Here is a 22,664-nt window from a genome sequence, read left to right on the forward strand (position 1 = left end):
CAGACCCCCCCGCCAAACACCCCCCCAAATCCATGGCTCCTCTGCCCCCCCAAACACCCCCCCCCCAAAGCCCTGTGCCCCCCCAAGCCCTGAGCCCCCCACCCCCCCAAGCACCCCCCCAAAACCTGTGTCCCCCCCAAATCCATGATCCTTCTGTCCCTTCAAACACCCCCCCCAAAGCCCTGGACCCCCCCATCCCCACAAACACCCCCCCCAAAGACCTATGCCCCCCCAAAATCCATGGGTCCCTCTGTCCTCCCAAACACCCCCCCCCAAAGACCTATGTCCCCCCAAATCCATGGGTCCCTCTGTCCCCCCAAACACCCCCCCCAAAGCCCTGAGTCCCCCCAAACCCATGGGTCCCTCTGCCCCCCCAAACACCCCCCCAAAACCTGTGTCCCCCCCAAATCCATGGGTCCCTCTGTCCCCCCAAAACATCCCCCCCCAAAGCCCTGTGTCCCCCAAGCCCTGAGCCTCCCACCTCCCCAAGCACCCCCCCAAAACCTGTGTCCCCCCCCAAATCCATGGCTCCCCTGCCCCCCCAACCACCCCCCCCAAAGCCCTGGACCCCCCCATCCCCACAAACACCCCCCCAAAGACCTATGTCCCCCCAAATCCATGGGTCCCTCTGTCGCCCAAACACCCCCCCAAATACCTGTGTCCCCCCAAGCCCTGAGCCCCTCACCCCCCCAAAACCTGTGTCCCCCCCAAATCCATGGCTCCCCCTGCCCCCCCAAGCACCCCCCCAAAGCCCCATGTCCCCCCCAAATCCATGGGTCCCCTGTCCCCCCAAACACCCCCCCCCAAAGTCCTATGTCCCCCCAAATCCATGGGTCCCTCTGTCCCCCCAAACACCCCCCCCCAAAGACCTATGCCCCCCCAAATCCATGGGTCCCTCTGTCCCCCCCAAACACCCCCCCAAAGTCTTGTGTCCCCCCCAAATCCCTGTGCCCCCCTCCCCCCCCAAATAACCCCATATCCCTGCAAACAGCCCCCCCCACCTGAACCACAATCCACCTCATCCCCCCCACCCCAAAACCTGAGTCCCTTCTTTTGGGGGTCCCCAAACTCCTGGGGGTCCCCCAACTCCTGGGGGTGCCCCCAACTCCTGGGGGTGCCCCCAAGGGTGCCCCCCCCTCAGCAGATTCCCCCCCCCCCCTCCCAGGGCAATGGAGGAGCCGCGGTCTCTTCAAGCCGACCGCACCTTCCGGCACGGGGGCCACAGCGTCCACTTGACCTTGACCCCCGTGACCTTGACCGTGGCCGTGGAGTCTCACGGCACCGGCGACCGCTGGAGGGGCCAGTTCGACGCCACCTGTGAGTCCCACATTTGTTGGGGGGGGCGGAATTTGCCACCCCCCCGAACGCTTAGTGACCCCCATCTCCCCACAGTCATCGAGGACCTGACCCACAAAACGGGCAATTTCAAGCAATTTGGCGTTTTCTGCCACATGCTGGAGCTGGCGCTGATGCAGGTGAAGCCGAGACCCCCCCTGCTGCCCCACGGAAAACATTTCGGGGGTGGGGGGGTCGCAGAACTGGAGCACAGAGTCGTGGTCAATGGGGCAGAGTCCTGTATCCAGTGGGGTGTTGTATCTGGGCAGGAACAACCCCAGGTCCCAGTATAAGTTGGGAATGACCCATTGGAGAGCGGTGAAAAGGGACCTGGGGGACAGCAGGATGAGCTTGAGATTAGGGTTTAGTTCAGATACTATCAGTATATACTTGGGGAACATGTATACATATACATATATAATATATACAGCCATAGCACCCTGAGAATGGCTGATCTGGGAAGCTAAGCAGGGTCGGGCCCGGTCAGGACTTGGATGGGAGACCTTGTGGCCAGGAAGCCAATGGGACCTGGGGGGGATTAGAAGGGGGTGGTCAGTAGGTCAGAGAGGTTCTCCTGCCTCTTTACTCTGCTCTTGTAAAAAGGGTTTAATTTGGATACTATCAGAATATACTTGAGGATCATATATATATATGTAATGTATGCAGCCATAGCACCCTGAGAATGGCTGATCTGGGAAGCTAAGCAGGGTCGGGCCCGGTCAGTACTTGGATGGGAGACCTTGTGGCCAGGAAGCCAATGGGACCTGGGTGGGGTTAGAAGGGGGTGATCAGAAGGTCCCTTCCGATCCCCAACATTGATCCTGTGTCCCCCCGCCAGGGCAGTGATTCCGTCAGCCTGGATCTCTTGAGCTTCTCAGACCTGCAGACCCTGCGCACACCGAAAAATGGGGGGGGACGCGCGCCCGCCCCCCCAAAGCGCCTCCCCGCTCCGCGCCAAGCGCTACCTCATCCTCATCTACTCCGTGGAGTTCGACAGGTGACATGGGGACACTTTGGGGGGGACACACGGCGCTGGGGACGCCGCTGTCACCCCCACTTTGTGTGTTGTGTGTCCCCCCCCAAATCAGGATCCACTACCCGCTGCCGCTGCCCTATGTGGGGCGACTGGACCGGGACCCCCAAATCCGGCGCCTGCAGGAGGAGTGAGCCGCGTGGTGTCACCGCTGGGGATGTGGGGGGGTCAGGGTGAGGAGGGGGACCCTAAAATCCCCCCCCTGTGCCCCCCCCAGGGTGCGGCGGGCGCGGGAGGAGACGCGGGCGGCGCTGCGGTGCCTGGAGGACGAACGAGAGCGGCACCGGCGGCTGCACCGGCGCCTGGAGGCTGAGGTGGATTGGGGGGTGCTGGTGGTGTCGGGGGGGGGGGGCCCTGGCCCCTAAAACTGTCCTCGTCCCCCCCAAACTGTCCTTATCCCCCCCAAACCGTCCCTGTCCCCCCTAAACTGTCCTCGTCCCCCCCAAACTGTCCTTGTTCCCCCCAAACCATCCCTGTCCCCCCTAAACTGTCCTCGTCCCCCCCAAACTGTCCTTATCCCCCCCAAACTGTCCCTGTCCCCCCTAAACTGTCCTCGTCCCCCCCAAACTGTCCTTGTTCCCCCCAAACCATCCCTGTCCCCCCTAAACTGTCCTCGTCCCCCCCAAACTGTCCTTGTTCCCCCCAAACCATCCTTGTCACCCCTAAACTGTCCTTGTCCCCCCCAAACTGTCCCTGTCCCCTCTAAACTGTCTCTGTGCCCCCCCAAACCATCTTTGTCCCCCCCAAACTGTCCGTCCTCCCCAAACCATTCTTGCCCCCCCAAAAAACTGTCCCTGTCCTCCCCAAACTCTCCCCGTACCCCTAAACAGTCCCTGTGCCCCCCAAACTCTCCCTGTCCCCCTCAAACCGTCCTTGTCTCCCCAAACTCTCTGTCCCCTCCAAACTGTCCTTGTGCCCCCCAACTGTCCCTCTCTCCCCTAAATCATCCCTGTGCCCCCCAAACCATCTTTGTCCCCCCCAAAATCTACATCCCCCCAAACCATCCTCATTCCCCCAAACTCTCCGTCCACCCCAAACTGTCCTTGTCCCCCCCAAACTGTCCCTGTCCCCCCTAAACTGTCCTTGTCCCCCCTAAACTGCCCCTGTGCCCCCCAAACCATCCCTGTCCCCTAAAAACCGTCCCTGTCCCTTCTAAACCATTGCTGCCCCCCAAAACTTTCCCTGTCCCCTCTAAATTGTCCCTGTCCCCCCCAAACTGTCCCTGTCACTCCTAAACTGTCATTGTCCCCCCAATCCACGCCTGTCCCCCCCAGCTGGCCGAGGCGAAGGCGTCGGAGCGGCGGCTGCAGCAGCGGGTGCAGCGGCTCACGGCCGAGCTGGCCGCCTGCAGGAGGGGGTGAGCGGACTTTGGGGGACCCCCCGTGTCCCCCAATATCCCCCGTGTCCCCTTTGTCCCCCTCCTGACACCTCCGGTCCCCTCGCAGCCAACGCACACCCACCGGCTCCGAGCGACGCTCCCGCTCCGGCACCCGCCCCCCGGCGCGGTCACCGGCACCCGCAGGTGGGTGACACTCGGGGGGACACCGGGGGGGACGTCACGGTCCATTCTGTCTCTTACTTGTCACTCTCGTGTCCACTGGGTGACATCAACCCCCTCTATATGCTCAGGATCCCATCTGTGTCGCCAGTTTGATGTCACCGGCCATTCGATGACATCGAGCCCCATTGGGTGACATCAACCCCCTCTATATGCTCAGGATCCTGTCTGTGTCGCCAATTTGATGTCACCGGCCATTTGGTGACATCGAGCCCCATTGGGTGACATCAACCCCCTCTATATACTCAGGATCCTGTCTGTGTCGCCAATTTGATGTCACCATCCATTTGGTGACATCAAGCCCCATTGGGTGACATCAACCCCCTCTATATGCTCAGGATCCCATCTATGTCACCAATTTGATGTCACCGTCCATTTGGTGACATCAAGCCCCATTCGGTGACATCAACCCCCTCTATATGCTCAGGATCCTGTCTGTGTCGCCAGTTTGATGTCACCGGCCATTTGGTGACATCGAGCCCCATTGGGTGACATCAACCCCCTCTATATGCTCAGGATCCTGTCTGTGTCGCCAGTTTGATGTCACCGTCCATTTGGTGACATCAAGCCCCATTGGGTGACATCAACCCCCTCTATATGCTCAGGATCCCATCTGTGTCGCCAATTTGATGTCACCGGCCATTTGGTGACATCGAGCCCCATTCGGTGACATCAACCCCCTGTATATACTCAGGATCCCATCTGTGTCGTCAATTTGATGTCACCGGCCATTTGGTGACATCAAGCCCCATTGGATGACATCAACCCCCTCTATATACTCAGGATCCTGTCTGTGTCGCCAATTTGATGTCACCATCCATTTGGTGACATCGAGCCCCATTGGGTGACATCAACCCCCTCTATATACTCAGCATCCCATCTGGGTCGCCAATTCAATGTCACCATCCATTTGGTGACATCAAGCCCCACTAGGTGACATCAACCCCCATTGGGTGACACCAACCCCCTCTATATTCTCACCATCCTGCCCATGTCACCAATTCAATGTCACCATCCATTTGGTGACATCAAGCCCCATTGGGTGACACCAACCCCCTCTATATTCTCAGCATCCCATCTGGGTCGCCAATTCAATGTCACCGTCCATTTGGTGACATCAAGCCCCATTGGGTGACATCAACCCCCATTGGGTGACATCAACCCCCTCTATATTCTCAGCATCCCATCCGTGTCGCCAATTCAATGTCACCATCCATTTGGTGACATCAAGCCCCTTTGGGTGACATCACGCCCCACTGGGTGACATCACGCCTCATTGGGTGACACCAACCCCCATTGGTTGACACCAACCCCTCTATTCTCACCATCCCATCCGTGTCGCCAATTCAATGTCACTGTCCATTTGGTGACATCACGCCTCATTGGGTGACATCATCCCCATTGGGTGACATCAAGCCCCATTGGGTGACATCACGCCCCATTGGGTGACATCACGCCCCATTGGGTGACACCAACCCCCATTGGTTGACACCAACCCCTCTATTCTCACCATCCCATCCGTGTCGCCAATTCAATGTCACTGTCCATTTGGTGACATCACGCCCCATTGGGTGACATCAACCCCCATTGGGTGACATCAAGCCCCATTGGGTGACATCACGCCCCATTGGGTGACACCAACCCCCATTGGTTGACACCAACCCCTCTATTCTCACCATCCCATCCGTGTCGCCAATTCAATGTCACTGTCCATTTGGTGACATCACGCCCCATTGGGTGACATCAACCCCCATTGGGTGACATCAACCCCCATTGGGTGACATCACGCCCCATTCGGTGACATCACGCCCCATTGGGTGACACCAACCCCCATTGGTTGACACCAACCCCTCTATTCTCACCATCCCATCCGTGTCGCCAATTCAATGTCACCATCCATTTGGTGACATCAAGCCCCATTGGGTGACATCAACCCCCATTAGGTGACATCACGCCCCACTGGGTGACATCACGCCCCACTGGGTGACATCACGCCCCATTGGGTGACACCAACCCCCATTGGTTGACACCAACCCTTCTATTCTCACCATCCCATCCGTGTCGCCAATTCAATGTCACTGTCCATTTGGTGACATCACGCCCCATTGGGTGACATCAACCCCCATTGGGTGACATCAAGCCCCATTGGGTGACATCACGCCCCACTGGGTGACATCACGCCCCATTGGGTGACACCAACCCCCATTGGTTGACACCAACCCCTCTATTCTCACCATCCCATCCGTGTCGCCAATTCAATGTCACTGTCCATTTGGTGACATCACGCCCCATTGGGTGACATCACGCCCCACTGGGTGACATCAAGCCCCATTGGGTGACATCACGCCCCATTGGGTGACATTACGCCCCATTGGGTGACACCAACCCCCATTGGTTGACACCAACCCCTCTATTCTCACCATCCCATCCGTGTCGCCAATTCAATGTCACCATCCATTTGGTGACATCAAGCCCCATTTGGTGACATCAAGCCCCATTAGGTGACATCACGCCCCACTGGGTGACATCACGCCCCATTGGGTGACACCAACCCCCATTGGTTGACACCAACCCCTCTATTCTCACCATCCCATCCGTGTCGCCAATTCAGTGTCACTGTCCATTTGGTGACATCACGCCCCATTGGGTGACATCAACCCCCATTGGGTGACATCAAGCCCCATTGGGTGACATCACGCCCCATTGGGTGACATCACGCCCCATTGGGTGACACCAACCCCCATTGGTTGACACCAACCCCTCTATTCTCACCATCCCATCCGTGTCGCCAATTCAATGTCACCATCCATTTGGTGACATCAAGCCCCATTGGGTGACATCAACCCCCATTGGGTGACATCACGCCCCACTGGGTGACATCATGCCCCATTGGGTGACATCACGCCCCATTGGGTGACACCAACCCCCATTGGGTGACACCAACCCCTCTATTCTCACCATCCCATCCATGTCGCCAATTCAATGTCACTGTCCATTTGGTGACATCACGCCCCATTGGGTGACATCACGCCCCATTGGGTGACATCAAGCCCCATTGGGTGACATCACGCCCCATTGGGTGACATCACGCCCCATTGGGTGACACCAACCCCCATTGGTTGACACCAACCCCTCTATTCTCACCATCCCATCCGTGTCGCCAATTCAATGTCACTGTCCATTTGGTGACATCACGCCCCATTGGGTGACATCAACCCCCATTGGGTGACATCAACCCCCATTGGGTGACATCACGCCCCATTGGGTGACATCATGCCCCATTGGGTGACACCAACCCCCATTGGTTGACACCAACCCTTCTATTCTCACCATCCCATCCGTGTCGCCAATTCAATGTCACCATCCATTTGGTGACATCAAGCCCCATTGGGTGACATCACGCCCCACTGGGTGACATCAAGCCCCATTGGGTGACATCACGCCCCATTGGGTGACATCACGCCCCATTGGGTGACACCAACCCCCATTGGTTGACACCAACCCCTCTATTCTCACCATCCCATCCGTGTCGCCAATTCAATGTCACCATCCATTTGGTGACATCAAGCCCCATTGGGTGACATCAACCCCCATTAGGTGACATCACGCCCCACTGGGTGACATCACGCCCCACTGGGTGACATCACGCCCCATTGGGTGACACCAACCCCCATTGGTTGACACCAACCCCTCTATTCTCACCATCCCATCCGTGTCGCCAATTCAATGTCACCATCCATTTGGTGACATCAAGCCCCATTTGGTGACATCAAGCCCCATTAGGTGACATCACGCCCCACTGGGTGACATCACGCCCCATTGGGTGACATCAACCCCCATTGGGTGACACCAACCCCCATTGGGTGACACCAACCCCTCTATTCTCACCATCCCATCCGCGTCGCCAATTCAACGTCACCCTCCACCCGGAGCCCTCGCGCCGCACTCGTTACCATTTAATCAGCCTAACTTGATTATTTCACCCAATTAACGCCCCCGGTTGTCCCCACCCCGACCCCCTTTGTCCCCCCCCCAGTTTCCCGCCCGCCGCGGTTCGACCCCACGGCCTTCGTGCGTTCCCGGCAGCGCCGGCAGCAGGAGATCGACCTCAAAAAGTAAGAGGTGACGCCGTTGTCACCGCCGCTGTCCCCTCCCTGCCCATGGGGACACATGGGGACACCCCAAACCCCTCACCGGGTGTGTGTGTGTCCCCCCCGACCTGTCGCCCTTGGGTGCAGCCGGCGGCACCGCGCGGCTTTCGGCAGCGCCAGCCCGGCACGGAGCCGCGGGCGCAGCTCCTCGGGTGAGTGGGGGGTACGGGGGGCACCCAGGGGTGCTGGGGGGCAGCTGTGGGTCCGGGGGGGCTCCCATGGGTCCTGGGGGGCAGCTGTGGGTGCTGGGGGGCACCCATTGGTCCTATGGGGCAGCTGTGGGTGCCGGGGGCAACTGTGGGTCCTGGGGGGCACCCATGGGTCCTAGGGGACAGATGTGGGTCCTGAGGGGCTCCCATGGGTCCTGGGGGGTACCCAGGGGTCCTGGGGGCACCCATTGGTCCTATGGGGCAGCTGTGGGTCCTGGGGGGCTCCCATGGGTCCTGGGGTGCAGATGTGGGTCCGGGGGGCACACATGGGTCCTAGGGGGCATCCGTGGGTCCTAGGGGGCAGCTGTGGGTCCTGGGGGGCACACATTGGTCCTGGGGGGCAGCTGTGGGTGCTGGGGGCAACTGTGGGTCCTGGCAGCAGCTGTAGGTCCTATGGGGCACCCATGGGTCCTGGGGGGCAGCTGTGGGTCCTGGAGGAACCCAGGGGTCCTGGGGGGCAGCTATGGGTGCTGGGGGGCACCCAGGGGTGCTGGGAGGCAGCTGTGGGTCCTGTGGGGCAGCTGTGGGTGCTGGGGGGCACCCATTGGTCCTAGGGGGCAGATGTGGGTCCAGGGGGGTTCCCAGGTGTCCTGGGGGGTACCCAGGGGTCCTGGGGGGCACCCATGGGTCCTAGGGGGCAGATGTGGCTCTTGGGGGCACCCATTGGTCCTAGGGGGCAGATGTGGGTCCTGGGAGCACCCATTGGTCCTAGGGGGCATCTGTGGGTCCTTGGGGGCTCCCATGGGTCCTGGGGTGCAGATGTGGGTCCGGGGGGCACACATGGGTCCTAGGGGGCATGCGTGGGTCCTAGGGGGCAGCTGTGGGTCCTGGGGGGCACACATTGGTCCTGGGGGGCAGCTGTGGGTGCTGGGGGCAACTGTGGGTCCTGGGGAGCACCCATGGGTCCTAGGGGGCAGATGTGGGTCCAGGGGGGTACCCAGGGGTCCTGGGGGGCAGATGTGGGTCCTGAGGGGCACCCATTGGTCCTAGGGGGTACCCATGGGTCCTATGGGGCACCCATGAGTCCTGGGGGGCACTTGTGGGTCCTGGGGCCCTCCCTGACCCCCCCAAATTCCTCCATGCAGCCGAAAGCATCCGGAGCCGCCGCTCAGTCCTGAGCTCCGGCAGCACCGACCCCCCCAAACCCAGGTGACCATGGGGGGGGACCCAGGTTGGGGGGTGACAAGGACACCCAGGTGTCCCCCCACCACCCTGACCCCCCCCTCCCACCCCATCACCCCCCAAAACAGGGGCAGGAGCGTCACCCGCAGACCCTTGAGCGCCTCATCCTGCAATGGACCTGTGAGTGACCCCCCACCATGTTTGTCCCCCCCCCACTTTGGGGTCCCCACTTTTAGGGACACCCCCCAAGTGCCACTGTCACCCCCCCCCAGGCCACCCGCTTGTCCCCACTCACAGGTGCCACCAAGCGCCCCGGGAAAGGTGAGTGTGTGTGTTGTGTCCCCCCCATATTTTTGGGGGTGCCCCCCACCCCAATTTTGGGCTTTTTCACCCCATTTTCTACCCCCCCCCCCGAAGAAAATCGGGACGAGGAGCCCTTGGCCGAGATCGACGCGCGGCTGCGGGCGCTACAGGAGTATATGGAGAGGTTGGGGACACGGTGACGTCCCCATGTCCCCCCCATGTCCCCATGTCCCCCCCATGTCCCCCCCATATCCCCCTGTCCCCCCCATATCCCCCATAATAAACCCTGGTGTGACCACATTACCTCTTGTGTCCCCATGTCCCCCTGCTGGGGACACAGTGGGGGGGACACCCCGAGGTGTCCCCGTCCCCCCCCATTGCGGTGACACCGATGTCCCCACAGCGCCGGTTCTGTCACCTCCAGGGCTTTATTCAGCCTCATGGCAAAGTGGTGGCGTTTGGGGACAATAACAGTGGCGTTTGGGGACAAGAACGGTGGCGTTTGGGGACAAGAACGGTGGCGTTTGGGGACAACAACATTGGTCTCAGGCAGCAGGTGACAATCCCGTTGATGTCCCCATGTCACATCCCATTGATCTCAGGCAGCAGGTGACAATCCCATTGATGTCCCCATGTCACATCCCATTGATCTCAGGCAGCAGGTGACAATCCCGTTGATGTCCCCATTGATGTCCCCATGTCACATCCCATTGGTCTTGGGTAGCAGGTGACAATCCCGTTGATGTCCCCATTGATGTCCCCATGTCACATCCCATTGGTCTTGGGTAGCAGGTGACAATCCCATTGTTGTCCCCATGTCACATCCCATTGATCTCAGGCAGCAGGTGACAATCCCGTTGATGTCCCCATTGATGTCCCCATGTCACATCCCATTGATCTCGGGCAGCAGGTGACAATCCCGTTGATGTCCCCATTGATGTCCCCATGTCACATCCCATTGATCTTGGGCAGCAGGTGACAATCCCATTGGTCTCAGGCAGCAGGTGACAATCCCGTTGATGTCCCCATGTCACATCCCATTGATCTCAGGCAGCAGGTGACAATCCCGTTGATGTCCCCATGTCACATCCCATTGGTCTCAGGCAGCAGGTGACAATCCCGTTGATGTCCCCAAGTCACATCCCATTGGTCTTGGGTAGCAGGTGACAATCCCGTTGATGTCCCCATTGATGTCCCCAAGTCACATCCCATTGGTCTTGGGTAGCAGGTGACAATCCCATTGTTGTCCCCATGTCACATCCCATTGGTCTCAGGCAGCAGGTGACAATCCCGTTGATGTCCCCATGTCACATCCCATTGATCTCAGGCAGCAGGTGACAATCCCATTGTTGTCCCCATGTCACATCCCATTGATCTCAGGCAGCAGGTGACAATCCCGTTGATGTCCCCATTGATGTCCCCATGTCACATCCCATTGATCTCGGGCAGCAGGTGACAATCCCGTTGATGTCCCCATTGATGTCCCCATGTCACATCCCATTGATCTTGGGCAGCAGGTGACAATCCCATTGTTGTCCCCATGTCACATCCCATTGGTCTCAGGCAGCAGGTGACAATCCCGTTGATGTCCCCATGTCACATCCCATTGATCTCAGGCATTAGGTGACAATCCCATTGTTGTCCCCATGTCACATCCCATTGGTCTCGGCTAGCAGGTGACAATCCCGTTGATGTCCCCATGTCACATCCCATTGATCTCAGGCATTAGGTGACAATCCCATTGTTGTCCCCATGTCACATCCCATTGGCCTCAGGCAGCAGGTGACAATCCCGTTGATGTCCCCATGTCACATCCCATTGGTCTTGGGTAGCAGGTGACAATCCATCACGATGTCCCCATGTCACATCCCATTGATCTCAGGCAGCAGGTGACAATCCCGCTGATGTCCCCATGTCACATCCCATTGGTCTTGGGTAGCAGGTGACAATCCATCACGATGTCCCCGTTGATGTCCCCATTGATGTCCCCATGTCACATCCCATTGATCTCAGGCAGCAGGTGACAATCCCATCGCTGTCCCCATGTCCCCATTGCTGTCCCCATGTCCCCATTGTCACACCCCATTGATCTCAGGCATTAGGTGACAATCCCATTGCCATCCCCATGTCCCCATTGCTGTCCCCATGTCCCCATCGCTGTCCCCATTGTCACACCCCATTGATCTCGAGCAGCAGCCGACACGCCACCACGATGTCCCCATTGCTGTCCCCATGTCCCCATTGCTGTCCCCATATCACACCCCATTGATCTCGAGCAGCAGCCGACACACCACCACGATGTCCCCATTGCCGTCCCCATGTCCCCATCGCTGTCCCCATTGTCACACCCCATTGATCTCGGGCAGCAGCCGACACGCCACCACGATGTCCCCATTGCTGTCCCCATGTCCCCATGTCCCCACGTCACACCCCATTGATCTCGGGCAGCAGCCGACACGCCACCACGATGTCCACGGTGTCCGCCAGGTGGCGCAGGTCGCGCCGCGCCCCCCGCAGCCCGTGCGTCACCGCGGCCGCCGCCGCCTGCGCGCCCCCCAGCCGCCCCGCCAGCGCCCCCAAGCGGCGCGACGCCGCCCCCCACCCCCCCCCGCACCGCCCCGCCCACCGCCCCCCGCAGCCGCCCCGCCCCCCCCCGCAACCGCTGCTGCAGCAGCGACGGGACCCCCCGGGACCCCCCATCCAACCCACGGTGGGGTTGGTGGGGGGGGGGGATGTGGGGGGGGTCTGCTTTGCCCCCCCCTGCCATTACATCATCATCATCATCATCATCATCGGTTTCGGAGGCTTCACCCGGTACCTTCAAGCCGGTGACCCCCCCGGGAATCATCGTCCCCCCCCCCACACACGGGAATTCGGGTTCCGAGTCGCTTTCGGAGGCTTCGCCCGCGACCACCGTGGGGGAGCGGGGGGGGGACGGACATGGCCTGGGGGGGGGAATGGGGGGGTTAAAGGGGGTGGAACACCCCACAGTGACCCCCAAACCTCCAGTGAGCCCCACACCCCCCAGTAACCCCCATATGTCCCTGTGACTCCCCCCTGGGGCTGGACCCCCCCCAATAACCCCCATATCCCCCAGTGTCCCCCCCCGGGGCTGGACCCCCCCCCCAATGACCCCCATATGCCCCTGTGACCCCCCCCTGGGGCTGGACCCCCCCCAGTGACCCTCAACCCCCCAGTAACCCCCATATGTCCCTGTGACCCCCCCTGGGGCTGGACCCCCCCCCAGTGACCCCCCCAGTAAACCCCATATCCCCCCATATCCCCCAGTGACCCCCCCCCCCCCCCAGTGACCCCCCCAGTAAACCCCATATCCCCCAGTGACCCCCCCCCCCAGTGACCCCCCAGTAAACCCCATATCCCCCCATATCCCCCAGTGACCCCCCCCCTCCAGTGACCCCCAACCCCCCAGTAACCCCCATATGTCCCTCTGACCCCACCCTTGGGGCTGGACCCCCCCCCCAGTGACCCCCCCAACCCCCCCAGTAAACCCCATATCCCCCCATATCCCCCCCCAGTGACCCCCCCAACCCCCCCAGTAAACCCCATATCCCCCCATATCCCCCCCCCAGTGACCCCCCCAGTAAACCCCATATCCCCCCATATCCCCCAGTGACCCCCACACCCCCCAGTAACCCCCATATGTCCCTGTGACCCCCCCCTGGGGCTGGACCCCCCCCAATAACCCCCATATGCCCCAGTGACCCCCCCCGGGGCTGGACCCCCCCCGGTGACCCCCAATCCTCCCAGTAACCCCCATATGCCCCAGTGACCCCCCCCTGGGGCTGGACCCCCCCCAATAACCCCCAACCCCCCAATGACCCCCATATCCCCCAATGACCCCCCCTGGGGCTGGACTCCCCCCAATAACCCCCATATGCCCCAGTGACCCCCCCCCTGGGGCTGGACCCCCCCCCCCAGTGACCCTCAACCCCCCAGTAACCCCCATATGTCCCCTGTGACCCCCCCTTGGGGCTGGACCCCCCCAGTAAACCCCATATCCCCCCATATCCCCCAGTGACCCCACCCTGGAACTGGACCCCCCCCAATGACCCCCAACCCCCCCCAGTGACCCCCATATCTCCCAGTGACCCCCCCCCCCCCCCAGTGACCCCCAACCCTCCCAGTAACCCCCATATCCCCCAGTGACCCCTCCCCCGGGGCTGGACCCCCCCCCCCAATGACCCCCATATCCCCCAGTGACCCCCATATCCCCCCATATCCCCCAGTGACCCCCCCCAGTGACCCCCCAACCCCCCAGTAACCCCCATATCCCCCAGTGACCCCCTCCCCGGGGCTGGACCCCCCCAATGACACCCCCCCCTCCATCCTCACACCCCCACGTACCCCCCAACTCCACGGGGACCCCCCCAAAATCCCCCCCCCCAACCTACGCACATCCCCCCTCCCCCACGCCAGGACACCCACGGGGACCCCTAAACCGCCCCCCCCCCGGGCTTCCCCCCCCCCACGGCGACCCCAGACCCTCCCGCTCCATCCCCTCCCACCCCCCAGGACCCCCCAGAACCCCCCCCAGGACCCCCCCCAAATCTCCCACCTTCCCTGCGCCGCCGCTGGTCACATGACGCGGGAGCGCCGCGTCACATGGCACTCCCCAGCCGCCAAATCGGGAAGGCGCCCTTACTAAATATGGCGGCGCAGGGAGGGGCTAGCGGCGGCGCCAAGGCGCATGCGCGGGGAGGGAGAGTAGAGCAGTGCGCTCTGCCCCCCTGGTGGAGCGGCGGGGAAGCGCTGCGGGCAATGGCACTGGGGGCGCAATTGGGGACAATGGGGGGGAATTGGGGACAATGGGGGGGAATTGGGGACACTGGGAGGGGACAGGGGTGACGAGGACATTTGGATGGCCCCTGGTGTCCCCTGTCCCCAATATAGGAGCTGGTTTTGGGGTGCAAAGCCCCACTTGGGCGGTGGGTGGTTGCCATTGTCACCCATCCTAGTGGCCGGTGTCACCCACACTGGTGGCCGGTGTCACCCGTGTTGGTGGCTGGTGTCACCCACACTGGTGTCTGGTAGGTGCCACCTGTCCCCCGGACCAGCAGGTTCCTCTGGCAGGAGCCACAGGAAGCGGCGGCGACGCCAGAGCGATGTCACCTCCATGTCACCTCCATGTCACCGCGGTGGCCACGCCGTGTCACCGTGTCACCAGCAACACTGTCCCATGGGCTCTGCCTGCGGCCACTGGCTCCTGAGGGGGGTCCCCATGTCCCCCATGTCCCCCCCATGACCCCCATGTCCCCATGTCCCCCGTGTCCCCCCCATGTCCCCATGGGGCCACCCGGGCGTCTCTGGCCGCTGACTCAGGGCTCTCCCGCGATGCGGCCGGAACTTCTGCCCCGGGTTAATTAGCTAATTAATTAATTGTTTCCCTCCGGGGGCGGGGGAGGGCCCCACCCGCTATAAAAGTGGCGGCGGAGGAGCCGGGATCAGTCCCAGGAGGAGGGATGGAGCCGGTGGCACCGGCCGGGGTAGGACATGGGGACATGGGGACATGGGGACATGGGGATGGGGACATGGGGACGGGGACATGGGGATGGGATGGGGACATGGGGACAGGGACATGAAGATGGGGACATGGGGACGGGACATGGGGATAGGGATGGGGACATGGGGATAGGGACATGGAGATGGGGACATGGGGACATAGGAACATGGGGACATAGGGACATGGGATAGGGATGGGGACATGGAGATGGGGACATGGAGATGGGGACATGGAGATGGGGACAATGGGGACATGGGGACGGGGACATGGGGACATAGACAGGGACATGGGACAGGGATAGGGACATGGGGACATGGGGACATGGGGACGGGGGACATGGGGATGAGGATGGGGACATGGGGACATGGGGATAGGGACATGGGGATGGGGACATGGACATGGGGATGGGGACACGAGGATGGGGACATGGGGACGGGGACATGGGGACGGGGACATGGGGACGGGGACAGGGACATAGGACAGGGATAGAGACATGGGGACGGGATTGGGACATGGGGATGGGACATGGGGACATGGGACAGGGACAGGGGGATGGGGACATGGGGATGGGGGACATAGGGACATGGGGATAGGGATGGGGACATGGGGGCGGGGACATGGGGACATAGACAGGGGACATAGGACAGGGATAGAGACATGGGGACGGGATTGGGACATGGGGACATAAGGACATGGGGATGGGACATGGGGACATGGGACATGGGGATGGGACATGGGGATAGGGATGGGGACATGGGGATGGGGACATGGGGATGGGGACATGGGGACAGGACATAGGGACATAGACAGGGACATGGACATAGGGATGGGGACATGGGGATGGGGACATGGGGACATAGGGACATGGGGACATGGGGACATTAGACAGGGACATAGGACAGGGATAGGGGACATGGGGACGGGATTGGGACATGGGGACATAAGGACATGGGGACATGGGATGGGGACATGGGGGCATAGGACATGGGGGACATGGGATAGGGTCATGGGGATGGGGACATGGGACAGGGACATGGAGGTGGTGACAGGGACATGGGGACATGGGGGATGGGGACACGGGGCCAGTGACAGTCCCCATGTCCCCAGGCTGTCTGTGTGTCCGTGTGCGGGGGGGGCCCCCGCGGGACCCCCCGGCTGCAGCGAGGAGGAGCGGCTGGCCTGTCTGTGCCCGGAACGGGACAATGACACCGGCCACCATGGCCACCGTGGCCACTGCGGCCACCACCGCGGCCACCACGGCGGCAACGGCGGCAACGGCGAGGGGCACCCCGGAGAGCACCCAGGTACGGGGGGACAGGGACATGGGGGGCAATGGGGACACTGGGGGCAATGGGGACAGTGGGGGCAATGGGGACAGAGGGGCGACAGGGACATGGGGGGCAATGGGGACAGTGGGGGGGCAATGAGGACACTGGGGGGACAAGGACATTGGGAGGTAATGGGGACATTGGGGGCAATGGGGACAGTGGGGGGCAATGGGGACAGTGGGGGGCAATGGGGACACTGGGGGACAAGGACATTGGGGGGCAATGGGGACAGTGGGGGCAATGGGGACAGAGGGGCGACAGGGACATGGGGGGCAATGGGGACAGTGGGGGGCAATGAGGACACTGGGGGACAAGGACATTGGGAGGTAATGGGGACATTGGGGGCAATGGGGACAGTGGGGGGCAATGGGGACAGTGGGGGGCAATGGGGACAGTGGCGGCAATGGGGACAGTGGGGACAATGGGGGACAGTGGGGGGGCAATGGGGACAGAGTGGGGGACAGGGACAGTGGGGGGCAATGGGGACAGTGGGGGGCAATGGGGACAGTGGGAGGCAATGGGGACAGTGGGGGGCAATGGGGACAGTGGGGGACAAGGACATTGGGGGGTAATGGGGACATTGGGGGGCAATGGGGACATTGGGGGCAATGGGGACAGTGGGGGGCAATGGGGACAGTGGGGGGACAGGGACAGTGGGGGGCAATGGGGACATTGGGGGCAATGGGGACAGTGGGGGCAATGGGGACAGTGGGGGGGGCAATGGGGACAGTGGGGGGCAATGGGGACAGTGGGGGGCAATGGGGACAGTGGGGGGGACAGGGACATGGTGGGCAATGGGGACAGTGGGGGGCAATGGGGACATTGGGGGCAATGGGGACAGTGGGGGCAATGGGGACAGTGGGGGGCAATGGGGACAGTGGAGGACAGGGACAATGGGGGCAATGGGGACAGAGTGGGGGGCAATGGGGACAGTGGGGGACAAGGACATTGGGGGGTAATGGGGACATTGGGGGCAATGGGGACAGTGGGGGGGCAATGGGGACAGTGGGGGGACAGGGACAGTGGGGGGCAATGGGGACAGTGTGGGGCAATGGGGACAGAGGGGGGACAGGGACATGGGGGGCAATGGGGACAGTGGGGGGCAATGGGGACACTGGGGGACAAGGACATTGGGGGGTAATGGGGACAGTGGGGGGCAATGGGGACAGAGGGGGGACAGGGACATTGGGGGGCAATGGGGACATTGGGGGCAATGGGGACAGTGGGGGGCAATGGGGACAGTGGCGGCAATGGGGACAGTGGGGACAATGGGGACAGTGGGGGGCAATGGGGACAGTGGGGGGGACAGGGACAGTGGGGGGCAATGGGGATAATGGGGGGCAATGGGGACAGTGGGGGGCAATGGGGACAGTGGGGGGCAATGGGGACAGTGGGGGGGACAGGGACATGGGGGGCAATGGGGACAGAGGGGGGACAGGGACACTGGGGGGCAATGGGGACAGTGGGGGGCAATGGGGACAGAGTGGGGGACAGGGACAGTGGGGGGCAATGGGGACAGTGGGGGGCAATGGGGACAGTGGGGGGCAATGGGGATAGAGTGGGGACAGGGACACTGGGGGCAATGGGGACAGTGTGGGGCAATGGGGACAGAGGGGGGGACAGGGACAGTGGGGGCAATGGGGACAGTGGGGGGCAATGGGGACAGTGGGGGGCAATGGGGACACTGGGGGACAAGGACATTGGGGGGTAATGGGGACAGTGGGGGGCAATGGGGACAGTGGGGGGCAATGGGGACAGTGGGGGGACAGGGACATTGGGGGGCAATGGGGACAGTGGGGGGGCAATGGGGACAGTGGGGGCAATGGGGACACTGGGGGACAAGGACATTGGGGGGCAATGGGGACAGTGGGGGGGCAATGGGGACAGAGTGGGGACAGGGACACTGGGGGCAATGGGGACAGAGTGGGGGACATGGACAGTGGGGGGCAATGGGGCCAGAGGGGGGGACAGGGACACTGGGGGGACAGGGACACTGTGGGGCAATGGGGACACTGGGGGCAATGGGGACAGAGGGGGACAAGGACATTGGGGGGCAATGGGGACAGTGGGGGGCAATGGGGACAGTGGGGGGGACAGGGACATGGGAGGCAATGGGGACAGTGGGGGGGTCACCCGCGGTGTCACCCGCTGTCCCCTGTCCCCGCGGCAGAGGCGCTGACGGAGGACGACGTGTACTGCCGCTGCCTGTCCAAGACGCTGTGCCACGCCGCCACGCCCGTCACCGTGGGCTTCTACGCGCCCTGCGGCCACCGGCTCTACGCGCTGCTCGACAAGGTCACCGGTGGGTGCCGCGGGGACACCAGTGCACACCAGTCATCCCAGTCCATCCCAGTGCACCCCAGTCCATCCCAGTGCACCCCAGTCCATTCCAGTGCACTCCAGTCCATCCTAGTCCATCCCAGTCCATTCCAGTGCACCCCAGTCCATTTCAGTCCATCCCAGTCCACTCCAGTCCATCCTAGTCCATCCCAGTCCACACCAGTGCACCCCAGTCCATTCCAGTGCACCCCAGTCCATCTCAGTCCATTCCAGTGCACCCCAGTCCATTCCAGTCCATTTCAGTCCATTCCAGTCCACTCCAGTCCATCCTAGTCCATCCCAGTCCACACCAGTGCACCCCAGTCCATTCCAGTGCACTCCAGTCCACCTCAGTCCATTCCAGTCCATTTCAGTCCATCCAGTCCAGTCCAGTCCATCCTAGTCCATCCCAGTCCACACCAGTGCACACCAATCCATCCCAGTCCACCCCAGTCCATTCCAGTGCACTCCAGTCCACCTCAGTCCATTCCAGTCCATTTCAGTCCATCCCAGTCCAGTCCATCCTAGTCCATCCCAGTCCACGACCAGTGCACACCAATCCATCCCAGTCCACCCCAGTCCATTCCAGTGCACTCCAGTCCACCTCAGTCCATTCCAGTCCATTTCAGTCCATCCCAGTCCAGTCCAGTCCATCCTAGTCCATCCCAGTCCACACCAGTGCACACCAATCCATCCCAGTCCACCCCAGTCCATTCCAGTGCACACCAGTCCATTCCAGTGCACCCTAGTCCACCTCAGTCCATTCCAGTCCATCCCAGTCCATCCTAGTCCATCCCAGTCCACACCAGTCCATTCCAGTGCACTCCAGTCCATCTCAGTTCATCCCAGTCCATCTCAGTCCATCCCAGTCCATTCCAGTGCACTCCAGTCCGTCTCAGTTCATCCCAGTCCATCTCAGTCCATCCCAGTCCATCCCAGTCCATTCCAGTGCACCCCAGTCAATCTCAGTCCATCCCAGTCCACACCAGTCCATCCCAGTCCACACCAGTGCACCCCAGTCCATCTCAGTCCATCCCAGTCCATCCTAGTCCATCCAGTGCACCCTGGTCTATCCCAGTGCACTCCAGTCCGTCCCAGTCCACCTCAGTCCATTTCAGTCCATCCCAGTCCACTCCAGTCCATCCTAGTCCATCCCAGTTCACATCAGTGCACCCCAGTCCACCTCAGTCCATTCCAGTCCATTTCAGTCCATCCCAGTCCATCCTAGTCCATCCCAGGCCACACCAGTCCATTCCAGTGCACCCCAGTCCATCCCAGTCCATCCCAGTCCACCCCAGTCCACCCCAGTCCATCCCATTGTCCTCCCACATCCCCCCACTACCTTCACCCCTACGTCCCCATCGTCCCCCCATCGCCCCCCACCACCCTGACCCCCACCCCATTTCCCCCCCACAGCCTTCATGCGCCAAGAAATGACCCGTCGCGAAGACACCGCGCGCCGCCGCGGCCACCAACCCCCTCGCTCCCCCCACGGTTGGGGTCTCCTCCAAGCCCTATGGCTCCTGGCCTTTTACCGCCCGGTGGTCACCGAGAGCCACCTACGCCGCAAGAACATCCGCTTCATCTTCGTGCGCTTCAGCGCTTGGCGGTTGTGACAAACTCTGGGCCGGTTTGGTGACAACCTTATGCGACAGTGTCCGGCACCATTTCGGCGCCCTCCCCCTCGGCGTTTACCGGGTGATGGGGACGCGGCCGCGCTTCGCCGACGGCTTCAGCCAACGCGAGTGGGTGCTCAAGCGCGGCGCCTGCCTCAAGCTTTGGGGCGTCATCGCCGTCCTCGTCGTCGGCGTCACCATCCTGTTGGTGGCGCTGTTGTTGCCGCACCTCAAGGAGCACCAGGTGCTGAAGGTGGTCGGCGGCGCCATCACGTCGGTCTCCAGCTCCAGCCTGATCCTCGGCGCCTTCTCCGTCCTCAAGCACGTTCTGATCAGCCAGAAGCACAAGATCGAGCAGTTGACCAACAGCGACAAGTTCGCCGGGCAGTTGGGCTTCATGAGCAAAGTGCGGCGGGAGGTGGAGGCGCTGCTGGACTTTTTGGCGTTCATGGAGATCTTCGAGCGGCGCCGGTTCCGCGTGGTGCTGGAAATCACCAGCTTGGACACGTGTTACCCGGAGAAAGTCGCCGGCGTCCTCAACGCCATGAATACGTTGCTTTCCAGAGCCAACACGCCCTTCATCTTCATCCTCGCCGTGGATCCCAGCGTCATCGTCCCCTGCTTGGAGCAGAGCAGCTGCATGAAGGGTATGGGGTATGGCGGACAGCGGGTACCTATATCTGAGCCGTACGGTCACCTTGCCGTTCTCCATCCCGGAGATGGGCGCCCGTTCGCGTTTGAGTTGCCTCGAAGCCGCGGTGCAAACGCGGGAGGATTTAATGTACCGCATCATCACCGGCAACGTGGAGCAGCGGCGCCGTGCCAAGTGCGGCGGAGCCGCCGCGGCCGGCCCCGACCACCGCGAGCTGGATGCGGCCGCGGTGCTTTACATCCACGACGCGTTCCGTTGCCTCCACGACGCCGCCGACCCGTTGGCCGCGTACGTCCCGACCAGCGCCGCGCACGTGCGCCGCATCGTCAACACCATCCCCATCACCATCCGGCTCCTCCTGCACCGCGCCGGCGGCCCCGGCGCCGTGTCGCCGCGCGCGGCCGCCGCTTGGGTGGTGATGGCCGATGGGTGGCCATGCAGGTTGAGTTGGGTGTTGCAATGCCTGGAGGACGCGTGGCAGCGCCAACCGGCGCCGGATTTCGCCGGGAGGTCTTTGTGGAGCGTTTTCCAAGAGACGGCGGCGGAGCTCAGCGCCCTGCGGCAACCGCTGCGGAACGTCTTGGGGTTGGATGGGGACCCCGAGTTGTTCCGCGGTTTCCTCGCCCGTGATTTCCCATTCACCGCCGGCGACGCGCGCGTCCTCCTCGGTGTCACCGTCAACCTGGACCACTCCATCCGCCGCAAGATGGGGCTCCTGCGCGGCATCGACGGGCTCAAGAAATCCGGCGGCGCCGTGTCCCGCGGCGTCCAGTGTCCCCACCCCGAGTGACGGCGATAACCGTGATAACGGACTCGGGCGGCGGTGACACCGCGACGTCCCCCGTTGGTGACATGAGGGCGCCCATTGTGGATTTGGGGACCATTCGTGTCTCTAAGTGGGGGTGACAACGCACTGGGGTGACCGTGGTGGGGGTGTCACCATCGCAGGGACCCCGGCGTCCGGGTGACCCCGTTACCCGCCCCAGTGACACCCCCAGGTTGTGTCCCCACCACCACACAATGGGGGGGTCGTCCCATAATAAACCAGTTTAACCAGTTCAATGTCCCGCTCCATCATTTGGCGGGGGGAGCAGGGGGAATAGGCCCAAACGGCGACTCGTTAGCGTTAATTAATCACCAAAAAGCTCTAAAATCCCCCAATGTGTATTTTGGGGGGTTAATCACTGGATTTCCCCCCAAAAAGCGCATTTTTGGGGGGGTTAATCACTGAATTTCCCCCCAAAAAACCCCTAGAAAGTGCATTTTTTTGGGCGGTTAATCACTGAATTTCCCCAAAAAACCACATTTTTGGGGGGGGATTAATCACCAAAATCTCTAAAATTCTCCAATGTGTATTTTGGGGGGTTAATCACTGAATTTCCCTGAAAAAAGTGCATTTTTGGGGGGGTTAATCACTGAATTTCCCCCCAACAAACCCCTAAAAAGTGCATTTTTTGGGCGGTTAATCACTGAATTTCCCCCCAAAAACCCCTAAAAACGCATTTTTTTGGGGGGGG

The 22,664-nt window shown here is 61.8% G+C and overlaps 3 protein-coding genes across 3 annotated transcripts; 2 read left to right on the top strand and 1 right to left on the bottom strand.

The window, feature by feature from the left end:
- Nucleotides 1-1,169: 1,169 nt before the first annotated feature.
- On the top strand, nucleotides 1,170-9,911 carry CCDC61 (coiled-coil domain containing 61; the record flags this gene model as incomplete). Its single annotated transcript, XM_080361704.1, is given in 14 exon segments — nucleotides 1,170-1,317; nucleotides 1,393-1,475; nucleotides 2,174-2,233; nucleotides 2,235-2,332; nucleotides 2,424-2,498; nucleotides 2,586-2,682; nucleotides 3,643-3,725; nucleotides 3,814-3,890; nucleotides 7,963-8,041; nucleotides 8,165-8,229; nucleotides 9,372-9,435; nucleotides 9,537-9,588; nucleotides 9,645-9,729; nucleotides 9,826-9,911. Coding segments are annotated over 14 exon segments (1,152 nt in total).
- Nucleotides 9,912-12,135: 2,224 nt separating this feature from the next.
- On the bottom strand, nucleotides 12,136-14,682 carry BLOC1S3 (biogenesis of lysosomal organelles complex 1 subunit 3; the record flags this gene model as incomplete). The annotated part of the gene is given in 3 exon segments (XM_080361705.1): nucleotides 12,136-12,318; nucleotides 12,320-12,656; nucleotides 14,651-14,682. Coding segments are annotated over 3 exon segments (552 nt in total).
- A 1,767-nt stretch (nucleotides 14,683-16,449) lies between these two features.
- Nucleotides 16,450-21,937, top strand: NKPD1 (NTPase KAP family P-loop domain containing 1; the record flags this gene model as incomplete). The annotated part of the gene is given in 5 exon segments (XM_080361706.1): nucleotides 16,450-16,536; nucleotides 18,733-18,862; nucleotides 20,296-20,485; nucleotides 20,487-21,141; nucleotides 21,143-21,937. Coding segments are annotated over 5 exon segments (1,857 nt in total).
- Between the last annotated feature and the right edge of the window lie 727 nt (nucleotides 21,938-22,664).

The sequence above is a fragment of the Nesoenas mayeri genome (assembly GCF_963082525.1).
Source record: "Nesoenas mayeri genome assembly, chromosome: 37".
Classification (NCBI taxonomy): Eukaryota; Metazoa; Chordata; class Aves; order Columbiformes; family Columbidae; genus Nesoenas; species Nesoenas mayeri.